The 12,793-nt window shown below is 39.7% G+C and overlaps 1 protein-coding gene across 8 annotated transcripts in view; it reads right to left on the bottom strand.

Annotated features, from left to right (window-relative positions):
• Positions 1 to 690: 690 nt before the first annotated feature.
• LOC140726639 (phospholipid scramblase 1-like) overlaps positions 691 to 12,793 on the bottom strand; it is a 46,184-nt gene continuing 34,081 nt past the window's right edge. For all 8 annotated transcript variants that reach the window (XM_073043255.1, XM_073043257.1, XM_073043258.1 and 5 more), the window contains 2 exons: positions 2,559 to 2,654; positions 691 to 1,572 (listed from right to left, as the gene is read on the bottom strand). In XM_073043255.1, coding sequence (XP_072899356.1) covers positions 2,595 to 2,654 — 60 coding nt within the window. In that variant the 3' untranslated portion in view covers positions 691 to 1,572; positions 2,559 to 2,594. The remainder of the gene's footprint in view (positions 1,573 to 2,558; positions 2,655 to 12,793) is intronic.

The raw sequence follows: 12,793 nt of genomic DNA, 5'->3' as shown, positions 1-12,793 counted from the left end.
AAATCATTATCATATTTTTTTGGGACTGCCCTGTTATCCAAAACTATTGAAGGAGGATACACAATGCCCTACAAGGCATCTTTAAATGTGAAATACCCTTAGAGAGTAAGACCATACATCTTGGATATATACCTCAAGAATGGTTGAAAAGAGATAAATATTTATTGAATATACTGTTGGTGGCTGGTAAAAAGACCCTTACTAGGAAATGGTTATCACAGGAGAGCCCAACTTTAAATACATGGATGGAAATTTACAAAATGGAGAAGATAACAGCATCTGTTCATCATAAGCTGGAACAATTTGATTCATACTGGGAAAATGGTTTAACTACATAATGCCTCATAGGCCTGATTTTATTCTCACAAATCAATGAATCTGTTGTAAAAAAAATCACTCCCTACTTGTACATAGTTCTTTCCATTTGCTTGTTTTTTCTTTCCACTCTTTTCTATAAGTGTATACCCCAGATAAATACATTGTGGAGATTTTGTGATATATATGATTATATGATATATATGTACAATGTCTGAAATACATCTTATGGAAATGTTTGTTTGAGGAACTTCAATAAAAAAATAAATTACAAAAAAAAATCCACAGAGTTAAAAATCATGCATTAAAATCCCACTTTAATCATGGATTATAAAATTATATAGAAAGGAACACAGCCACAATTCTTTGAACAATGCAGATTTAATTGCTTGCCAGACACTTGGGTAACATTTATGTATAGAAGAACATTAAAATTTAAAAGTTATGTATTACATAATTAATGAAATCAAACATTGATGCTAAAAGTCTACACATTGAAGGTGTGGTCTGATGCAAATAGACATACTGGCTACAACTGAATATGAAAACAGAGCAATCACAATGTAATGCTTTGAATTAGTTTGGATCTGGTCCCACTAAACATCAGTGACCAAAAGTGTTAGAATCCCTTGTGATCTACAATACATGGTTTTCCACTGAAATTATAATATTATAAAGGACAGATGCAAGGAAACTCCCAGAATAATACTATAATTTACTGTGGAAATTGTCATCATCATCATCAGGTGCCATGCCCAGTTTGAGCTTTGACTGCCACGGCCCACACACTCCTGTTTCGGGTCAAGTGGATCAATTCATTGGCATTCATTTCCAGTTCTCTGGCTGCTGTCTCCATCATCATTTGTCTTTGCCTTCCTCTTGCTTTCTTCCCTTCAATTTTTCCAATAATTACAGTACATTCTAACTCCTCTTTCCTAATCACATGTCCAATGAAGTTATGTTGCCTTTTCATGATCTGTGGTAACTGTACATTTTCTTTAATCATAACAGGCAGTACAGTATACATTGATAAATCACAAACTTGTGATATAAAACATTTTTAAATTAATCTACATTTCAAAAATGACACAAAACATACCATTCTATTAATCATAATGTACTGAAGGTGAATAGCTGCAAGCTTTCAGAGGAACACCAGTGAATCCTTTTCATTCCTGTGGATCCATGCTGAAGTTAGGCACATAACTGAACATCAACACTCTCTGTGCAGATCATTTTTGACCTTTTCTGATGCATCTGTATGACAAAAGATAACACAGAGAATGCATTTTAGTGTGTCTGAGATAGCCAACAACGTAGAAAGCATTGTGCGCATTTAAAACCTAATTATTCCAAGTAACAATAATAGAATTGCAGTTGCAAAAATATAATTTGGTTGCTTCAGTGGCTATGAATATAATGTGACATGACAACATATTTCCCAGGCTAGAATTGTTCGATTTCTGGTCTCAACTATACTGGATGATGCCAGCAGTCTACTGCAGGGTATTTCAGATTGTTGTGTGTCCCCGGGCTTTGCAAGTGTAAAACAGGAACAGTGAAATTATAAAATTCATCTAATATCCCAGTGGTATGTGAACACATGTGGGTATTTTAGCCAAGGTACCACAAGGAAAAATTCCACCTTTTCCAAACAATCAGTGACTCCCTAGTGTTGGATTGTACTATTCAGTTGAGACACACTCGGGCTATTGGATCCAAGTCTGCCAGAAGCAAGAATCCAGTCTAACAGTGGCAGGGACAGTGGATACTGTCATTGCTGAATGGAGCCAAGTACAAGAAAATATCCCTATTAGATTTATTCAACTTCAAAATTTAGTTAGAAGTAATAAAATTTGCCAATCAGGTAAATAGCTGACTATTATTCAATATTAGATTCTTTGACCACAGCCAACATTTTATTCTGATTTCTATTTTAATCCTCTTCAATTTCTCAACTAACTCCTCTGTGCCATACATTTTTTTTGTTTAACAAAGGAGAAAACAGGTGCAAAACTTATGGCAGGCATCATGCCCCCAAATTATATTCTTTTAGGCTCACAGACTAAAGAATTAATTTATTCAAAACTTTCTAAGCTTCAAAAATCCTCTGGCAACAACATTAAAAGACACTTTTAAAATGATAGCAACAAGAGTAATTTTGTTTCAAATCTGTAAACACCTTAATTCATCACAAGCAGGATTAATTCAACACAAAGCATGATAAAGCTTCTAAATCTTACCACAATACTTCTGGATAAGCTCCGTTATTCTGTGGTTCACATCTGCTGAACTCTACCACGTACTGCTCCAGGATTTTGTTGGAAGTACATAAAATCCTGAAGAAAATTTGTCAATGTTTACAGTTGAATTGTTACATTACTGACAGTCTTTAGAAAAGGTTCAAAGATAGAAACCTTAGTCATTAACACTGCCATCAAAATTCTGTCTAAATAGAGAAGTAGATTACACCACTTTTAATCACAAGTCCACTGTCCAATTATATCAGGGAGAAAACAACACTCAATGCCTGGGACAAAGCAGGAACATGTGTTTAAAAGTGAGATTCCATTCTTACGAATAAAATCAATGGACCTTGCTTAAAATGTACAAGTCTCAATGCCGTGATCATAGGATTAGCATGCAAACTGCCATCTAATATCCCACAATGATCACTTAGTTTACCAGTATAATGCATGACTCAAGTGATGGAAGATGGAGGACTTCAGATAAACATGGGATTCAGATCAGTTCTTTCAATAGGAGAAATGAAGCGTCTTCAAAGGCTGGTTAACTAGTGCAATGGAGGGGTTAAATTAATCTGAAGAGTTTAAGCAGTGTTAGAAAGGAGTGCACAAAAGAGATAGAGCAAAAGAATAAAGACATTGGTGCTTGAGAAACAATGCCAGATAGGCTAACATGACTTGAAAATCTATTTGTGCAAGGACACAGATTGTGGTAAATAAAGATTAAAAACCTAAGGTAATGTATTGATGCCAGTAAATGAAAATAATCTCAAACATGGGAAGAAATGTATACTTAATACTCCCAAGGATAGTCTTCAGAAAGTATGGGAGTTGATACTGATGGAAAAAGACATCAAAAGTCAAGATCCCTGGACGACCAAAAAAAAATCACAATTTACAGTAGCTTAGGATAAACACAGCATTGAATGCAGTTGTGAAATTTTAAAAAAAGAGACATAAAGTTAGAGAGTTAAAGAGACATAAATAAAATTAGCATGGTATACAGTGCTGCTAGAAAGTTTGTGAACCCTGTAGAATTTTCTCTATTTCTGCATAAATTTGACTTAAAACTTGATCAGATCTTTACACAAGTGCTAAAACTAGATAAATAACAAAAAATTATACTTGTTCATTTATTTATTGAGAAAATTGATCCAATATTAAATGTATTTGCTAGAAAAAGTATGTGAATTTGTGTGGTAATGTCTTCTACAAAAGCTATTTGGAGTCAGGTGTACCAATCAATGAGATGAGATTGGAGGTATGGGTTGTAGAGGTGCCCTGACCTATAGACACACAAAGTCAGGTTACTGACAGAGCTTGCTTTTCTCAAGAAAGGTCTGTTTATGTGCACTATGCCTCGATCAGAACAACTTTGAGGACATTAGAAGAAAAAGAATTGTAGCAATGCATGAAGCTGGAAAAGGTGATAAAAGCATTTCTCAAGACCTGAGTGTTTATCAGTTCTCAGTAAGAGAAATTGTCTACAAATGGAGGAAACACCGTATGGTTGCTACTCTCCCAAAGAGTGGACCACACCAAGAGCACAACATGCAATGCTGAAGGAGGTGAAAAAGACTCAAGGGTAACAGCAAAGGACCTGCAGAAATCTCTAGAACTTGCTAAAGTCTTTGTCCACTATAAGAAAAAGTGCTGAACAAGGTTGGTGTTCACGGAAGGACACTATAGAGGAAACTGCTGCTCTCCAAAACAAAAAAATGGCTGCCCATCTCAAGTTTGCAAATGACCACCTGGATGTTCTACAATGCTTCTGGAACAATGTTCTGTGGGCAGATGAGACAGAAGTTAAATTTTTTGCTAGAAATGCACATTGCTATGTTTGGAGGAAAAAGGGCACTGCATGCCAACACCAAAACTTCATCCCAACTGTGAAGCATGACGGAAGGAGCATCATGGTTTAGAGCTGCTTTGCTGCCTCAGGGCCTGGATAGCTTGCAATCGTTGAGGTACCAATGAATTCAAAATTGCATCAAGACATTTTACAGGAGAATATCAGGATAGCAGTCTATCACCTGAAGCTTAATAGAAGCTGGATGATGCAACAAGACAATGATCCAAAACACAAGAGTAAATCAACAGAATAGTTAAAAATGAAGAAAATTTGTGTTTTTCAATAGCCGAGTCAAAGTCCTGACCTTAATCCTTCAGAAATGTTATAAAGAAGCTGAAGCAAGCAATTCATGCAATGAAGCCTACCAACATCCCGGAGTTGAAACAGTTTTGTAAGGAAGAATGACCTAAAATTCTTCCAAGCCAATGTGCAAGGCAGATCAACAGTTACCGGAAAAAGTTGGTTGACGTTATTGCTGTACAAGGGTGTCACACCAGTTACTGAAAGCAAAGGTTCACACACTCCTTCCAACAAATACGTAATATTGATAATTTTTCTCAATAAGTAAATGAACAAGTATAATGTTTTTGTGTTATTTACTTAATTGGGTTCTCCATCTAGTTTTAGGTCTTGCACGAAGATCAGTTTACTTATTATGTCATATTTATGCAGAAAGAGAGAGAAAATTCTACAGGGTTTACAAACTTTCTAACACAATATATAAGGAAACAGTGGAGCTTAAGAGTGGAAAATTAGTTGTCAGGTGAAGTACTGGGATCTGAGTGGAAAAAGTGGTCACAGTCCATAAAAATGTTTTCCATCACATATCGCAATGGGAAATTAAATCACAGGTTTGTTAAAGTAAATCATACTTGATGACTGTTTTAAAGTAACAGAGAGGCTTGATAAGATTGAGGGTTGTGCAATTGATGTTTTGCCAATGGGCTTTCAAAGGGCATTTGATAGGCAACCACATAAATCAGTGGAAAATTGAACCACATGGAATTAGAAGGCTGTGGTTAACAAATTGAAGGTGAAGATTTCTGATGATGAACCACTGCTTTTTATAAACTAAAATGATATGTACAGCCAAGAATCCCAGGGAACAATTTTAGTCATGACTATGTCACTTCAAAGTTTGCAGTTAATGATAAGTTTATAAACAACAAGATAATAGCAGAGTTGAGCATGAGGAAAATGAGGCAGATAGAGTTAAATGCAAAGTTTAAAGTAATTCATCATGATCTGAAGAATGAATAGTAATCTAATCTAATCTAATTTAAATCAAATTTTAAGCAGAATGCCCAGAGTCTACTGGGTTTGAGCCATAATAATCCTAAAATGATCACATTTGGCACACAGATTCCAAAGTTCAAAGTAAATTTATTCTCAAAATGTCACCATATACAACACTGATTCATTTTCTTGCAGGCATACTCAATAAATCCAAAATGGAATAATAACTATAATTGAATCAATGAAAGACCACACCAACTTCGATGTTCAACCAGTTTGCAAAAGACAACAAACTGCAAATACAAAAAGAGAAAAAATCATAAATAAAAAGCAATCAATATCGAGAACATGACATGGAGAGCCTTGAAAATGAATCCTTTGGTTGTGGGAACATTTCAGTGATGGGGCAAGTGAATTTAAGTGATGTTATCCTCTCTGTCTGGTTCAAGAGCCTGACGGTTGAGGGGTTTATAACTGTTCCTGAATCTTGTGGTGAGAGCCCTGAGGCTTGTGTACCTTCTTTCTGATGGCAGCAGTGAGAAGAGAGCATGACCTGCAGGTGGGGGTCCCTGATGATGGATTCTGCTTTCCTGCGATAATCCTCCATTTAGATGTGCTCAATGGTGAGGAGTGATGGACTGGGGCGTATCCATTACTTTTTGTAGGATTTTCCATTCAAAGGCATTGGTGCTTCCATATCAGGCTACGATGCAGCCAGTCAATATACTCTTCAAATTACACATCTATAGAAGTTTGTCAAAGTTTAAGATGTCGTGCTGAATCTTTGGAAACTCCTAAGAAGTAGAGGGTCTGTTGTGCTTTCTTCATAATTGTGCTGGGCCCAGAATAGGTCCACCAAAATGATAACACTGAGGTATTTAAAATTTCTGATCTTGCTGACATTAAGAGGTTGTTGTTGTGGCATTACTCGGCCAGATTTTCAATCTCCCTCCTGTATGCTGATTCATCGCCACCTTTGATTCAGCTAAGGACAGTGGTGTCATCAGCAAATTTGAATATGGCATTGGAGCTGTGCTTAGCCAGACAATCCTAAGTATATGAGGAGGCTACACACACAGCCTTGTGGTGAACATGTGCTGGTGGAGATTGTGAAGGAAGTTTGTTGCCATTCCAAACTGCAAGGATTCAATTGCACAGGGAGATATCGAGGCCAAGGTCTTGAAGTTTATTGATTAGTTTTGAGGGGATGATGGTATTAAATGCCAAGCAATAGTCAATAAAGAGCATCCTGATGTCTAACGAAGGCAAGACAGCAGTTATATTTCATTAGGAGTTTACAGAGATTTGGCTTGACAACTAAAACACTTGGTAACTTCTATAGCTGTACTGTGGACAGCACTCTGACAGTCTGCATCACTTTCTGCTATGGGGGGGGGGGGGGGTTGCAACTGTACAGGACTGAAAGCTACAGAAGGATGTAAAATTAGTCAGTTCCACCTAGCCTCCCTAGTACCCAAGACATCTTCAAGGAGCAGTGCCTCTGAAAGGCAATGTCCATTATTAAAGAGCCCCATCACCCAGGGCATGCCCTCTTCTCATTGTTACCATCAGGAAGGAGGTACAGAAGCCTGACAGAGCACGTGCGCACACACACACACACACACACACTCAAAAGCTTGGGGACCGCAGTCAAAATTTCTGTTACTCTGAATAGTTAAGTGAGTAAAAAAATAAACTGATTTCCAAAAGTCATTAAGTTAAAGATGAAACATTCTTTTCCACATTTTAAGCAAGATGAGTGTATTATTTTTGTTTTGTACAATTTAAGAGTGAAAAAAGGAAAAGAGCACCATACAAAAGTTTGGGCACCCCAAGAGATTTGAGCTCTCAGATAACTTTTACTAAGGTCTCAGACCTTAATTAGCTTGTTAGGTCCAGATCGGGAGCAGTATCTCCAACACCATCTCACTGAGCACGGGGGCTCCCCAGGGTTGCGTGCTCAGTCCACTGCTGACCCACGACTGTGCTGCAACACACAGCTCAAACCATATCATCAAGTTCGCCGATGACACCACCGTGGTGGGTCTCATCAGCAAGAATGATGAGTCAGCTTACAGAGAGGAGGTGCAGCAGCTAACGGACTGTTGCAGAGCCAACAACCTGTCTCTTAATGTGAACAAAACAAAAGAGATGGTTGTTGACTTCAGGAGGGCACGGAGCGACCACTCCCTGCTGAACATCGACGGCTCCTCAGTAGAGATCGTAAAGAGCACCAAATTTCTTGGTGTTCACCTGACGGAGAATCTCACCTGGTCCCTCAACACCAGCTCCATAGCAAAGAAAGCCCAGCAGCGTCTCTACTTTTTGCGAAGGCTGAGGAAAGCCCATCTCCCACCCCCCCCCCCCCCCCATCTTCATCACATTCTACAGGGGTTGTATTGAGAGCATCCTGAGCAACTGCATAACTGCCTGGTTCAGAAATTGCACCATCTCAGATCGCAAGACCCTGCAGCAGATAGTGAGGTCAGCTGCGAAGATCATCGGGGTCTCTCTTCCCGCCACCACGGACATTTACACTACACGCTGCATCCGCAAAGGAAGCAGCATTATGAAGGACCCCATGCATCCCTTATACAATCTCTTCTCCCTCCTGCCATCTGGGGAAAGGCTCCGAAGCATTCCGGCTCTTACGGCCAGACTATATAACAGTTTCTTCCCCCAGCTATCAGACTCCTCAATACCCGAAGCCTGGACTGACACCTTGCCCTACTGTTCTGTTTATTATTTATTGTAATGCCGGTACTGTTTTTGTGCACTTTATGCAGTCCAGTGTAGGTCTGTAGTCTAGTATAGTATTCTCTTGTGTTTTTTTTTATTACGTAGTTCAGTCTAGTTTTTGTACTGTGTCATGTAAACCATGGTCCTGAAAAACGTTGTCTCATCTTTACTATGCACTGTACCAGCAGTTATGATCGAAATGACAATAAAAGTTGACTTGACTTGACTTGAAAGGCCAGGTGAAGCAAATTTCAAAGCTTTATAAATACCCTGACTCCTCAATCCTTGTCTCAACAATCAGCAGTCATGGGTTCCTCTAAGCAGCTGCCTAGCACTCTGAAAATTAAAATAATTGATACCCACAAAGCAGGAGAAGGCTCTAATAAGATAGCAAAGTGTTTTCAGGTAACCGTTTCCTTAGTTTGTAATGTAATTAAGAAACGGCAGTTAACAGGAACAGTGGAGGTCAAGTTGAGGTCTGGAAGACCAAGAAAACTTTCCAAGAGAACTGCTCATAGGATTGCTAGAAAGGCAAATCAAAACCCCCACTTCACTGCAAAAGGCCTTCAGGAAGATTTAGCAGAGTCTGGAGTGGTGGTGCACTGTTCTACTGTGCAGCGACACCTGCACAAATATAACCTTCATGGAATAGTCATCAGAAGAAAACCTTTCGTGTGTCCTCACCACAAAATTCAGCATCAGAAGTTTGCAAAGGAACATCTAAACAAGCCCGATGCATTTTGGAAACAAGTCCTGGGACTGAGGAATTTAAAATAGAACTTTCTGGCTGCAATGAGCAAAGGTATGTTTGGAGAAAAAAGGGTGCAGAATTCCATGAAAAGAACATCTCTCCAAATGTTAAGCACGGGAATAGATTGATCATGCTTTGGGCTTGTGTTGCAGCCAGTGGCACGGGGAATATTTCATTGGTAGAGGGAAGATCAAATTCAATTAAATACAGTTGGCTCTCTTTATCCACGAGGTCCACATGCATGAATTCAACCAACCGCAGATCGAGAAAACCCGGAAGTGCTCTTCCAGCACTTGTTGTTCGAGCATTGTTCGCCTCGTGTCTCGTTCGTTCGCTACTTTGTCCCTCTGGAAAAAATGGCTCCTAAAAAGCAATTACATGGTCAAAGCAATTCTTCAAAGGCTAAGAGGAGCGTAAAGTGCTATCTCTCACCAAGAAAGTAGGAATATTAGATCTTTTGAAAAGTGGCATGTCGCTTTCCAAAGTGGGCCGTAAGGTCGGTAAGAACAAATTGAGCATTCGCACAATAAAGCAGAAAAAAGCTGAAGTTCGTGGCAGTGTTAGTGCTGCCCCTACAACGGCAAAAATAGTCTCTCTGGTTCATGATAAACTGCTTGCAAAGACTGAGAAAGCATTAAGTGTGTGGCTAAAGGACATGTTACAGAAGTATATCCCTGTCTATGGCAAAATTATACGTGAAAAAGCACTTTCTATGAGCACTACTTGTGACGGGGTTGATGAGAGCGAGAGAAAAGATTTTAAGGCTAGTAAGGGATGGCTGACCATTAGTGCATGTTGGAACCCACTATGGAAGGAGATAGTCAGAGATTTCAGGGGCTTCTCCACTATTGATGCAAAAGTCAGGGATATCTTGAATGTTGCAAGGGAAGTTGGCGGGGAAGGCTTCTCTGACATGATAGAGGATGATGTCGAGGAACATGTAGAAGAGCATAGAGAAACCCTTACCAACAAGGAACTTGAAGATCTGCTGAAAGCCTCTACAGAAGATGAAGATTTAGAGGAGGCACAGCCATCAATTTGGACACTTGAAAAATTTGCAGCAGTGTTTCAACAGACGCAAGTGTTAAAGGATATGATCCTCGCCTACAATCCTTCAATGGGCCGAAGCCTCCATGTCACCCAAGGGATAACAACATGCCTGCAACCACTGCAAGATTTGTTTGATGATGCAAAGAAAAAGACGAGACAGCTTCCTATAACAATGTTTCTAACTAAAGCACCTGCAATTCTGAAGTCTCGACATTCAACGCTTGAAGATCCTCAGCCCTCAACCTCCACAGTTCCTGTCGTTAATGTTATTGAGACTCCTCCAAAACATCCTTATTCCCTAAACAAGACAGTGTATCAACTACTGTACAGGTATTACAAATTTTACTTGTTTGATCATTGTTCGCCTCGAGTCTCGTTCGTTTGCTACTTGTGTTGTGAGCGAGGAACATGTACAGATTTTTTTTCTTGTTAATATTCGCTAAACAAGCCAGTGTAACAACTATTTACATAGGCATTTCCATTGTATTAGGTGTTATAAGTTCTGTAATCTAGAGATGATTAAAAGCTTTACTCGTTGTTTGATCATTGTTCACCTTGCATCTCATTCATTCGCTGCTTGTGTTGTGAGCGAAAGGAACATATACAGATCTTTTTTCTTGTCAATATTCACTAAACATTACAGTATAACAACTCTTTACATAGCATTTACATTGTATTAGGTATTATAAATAATCTAGGAATGATTTAAAGTATACAGGAGGATGTGCGTAGCTTATATGCAAATACTATGCCATTTTATATAAGGGACTTGAGCATCCGCGTTTTTTGGTATCCGCGGGAGGTCCCAGATCCAATCCCTCACGGATAAGGAGGGCTGACTGTACCAGCAAATTCTGGAAGCAAACATCACACCATCCATAAAAAAGCTGAAGGTGAAAAGAGGATGGCTTCTACAACAGGATAATGATCCTAAACACACCTCAAAATCCACAATGAATGACCTCAAGAGGCGCAAGCTGAAGGTTTTGCCATGGCCCTCACAGTCCCCTGACCTAAACATGATCGAAAATCTGTGGATAGACCTCAAAGGAGCAGTACATGCAAGACCGCCCAAGAATCTCAGCACCAGAAGCCTTTTGCAAGGAAGAATGGGCGAAAATCCCCCAAACAAGAATTGAAAGACTCTTAGCTGGCTACAGAAAGCATTCACAAGCTGTGATACTTGCCAAAGGTGGTATTACTAAGTACTGACCATGCAGGGTGCCCAAACTTTTGCTTCGGGCCCTTTTCCTTTTTTTGTTATTTTGAAACTGTAAAAGATGGAAATAAAAGTAAATAATCTTGCTTAATATTAAAGGAATGTGTCATCTTTAACTTTATGCCTTTTGGAAATCAGGTCATCTTTTACTTGCTTAGCCATTCACAGTAACAGAAATTTTGACCAGGGGTGCCCAAACTTTTGCATACCACTGTATTTACTGTGTATATATATACTATATATACATACACATAAATATAAAACACACACACACTTCCTTTATTGAATTACCGATTTATTCACCTTATTTTTTTCTTCTTTTTGTATTATGTATTGCATTAAACTGCTACTGTAAGTTAACAAATTTCACGACACATACCTATGATGATGATAATAAATTTGATTCTGAATACGTCTCCGAGCTTACTACTTTAACAAGGATTCCCCTCCCCCTATTGATAACCCCTTTTCCCATCTTCAACTCTCCTCCTCCTGGACACCCCCACCAGGCCTTCTACCTGCACTTGATCTTTTCATCTGCAACTGTCGCCAAGACATCAACCGTCTGAACTTCACCACTTCTCTCCCGTTCCAACCTCACTCCCTCTGAACGCACTGCCCTCCACTCTCTCTGCACTAATCCTAACCTCACCATCAAACCCGCAGACAAAGGTGGTGCCGTAGTAGTCTGGCGGATGGACCTCTACCTCACTGAAGCCAAACGGCAGCTCTCTGACACCTCCTCCTACTTACCCCTGGGACAGGACCCCACCAAAAACATCAAACCACTGTCTCCCGTACCATTACTTCCCTTATCAACTCCGGAGTGCACACCCCGCACTGCTCGGTTTTACCTCCTCCCCAAGATCCTCAAGCCTGACTGTACTGGTAGGCCTATAGTTTCGGCCTGCTCCTGCCCCACCGAACTTGAATCTACCTACCTGGACTCCATTTTGTCACTCATTGTTCAGTCCCTCCCCAGCTACATCCGGGATACATCCCATGCCCTCCACCTCTTCAATAACTTACAGTTCACCGGTCCCGACCGCCTCATTTTCACCATGGATGTCCAATCCTTATACACTTCAATTCCCCATCAAGAAGGCTTCAAAACCCTCCGCTACTTTCTTGACAATAGACCTCACCAGTTCCCCAACACCACCACACTCCTCCGGTTGACGGAACTAGTACTCACACTTGTTATTATAATACACAACTGTTATTATAAGCTCTGTGAAAACCATGGTGTATTCATTCAGATCGACAGCTCAGTCCTTGAACGTGGGCCAGTTTACTGACTCAAAGCAAACTGGCAGCAACTCCTCTGCCTCCCGTAGCCACCTCTTTGTTGTCCTGATCTCTGGAGCTTTGATCTTTAGCCTCTG

This window comes from Hemitrygon akajei, chromosome 4 (assembly GCF_048418815.1).
Source record: "Hemitrygon akajei chromosome 4, sHemAka1.3, whole genome shotgun sequence".
Classification (NCBI taxonomy): domain Eukaryota; kingdom Metazoa; phylum Chordata; class Chondrichthyes; order Myliobatiformes; family Dasyatidae; genus Hemitrygon; species Hemitrygon akajei.
The sequence above is the reverse complement of the archived record's forward strand: the minus strand, read 5'-3'. Positions and strand labels throughout refer to the sequence as shown.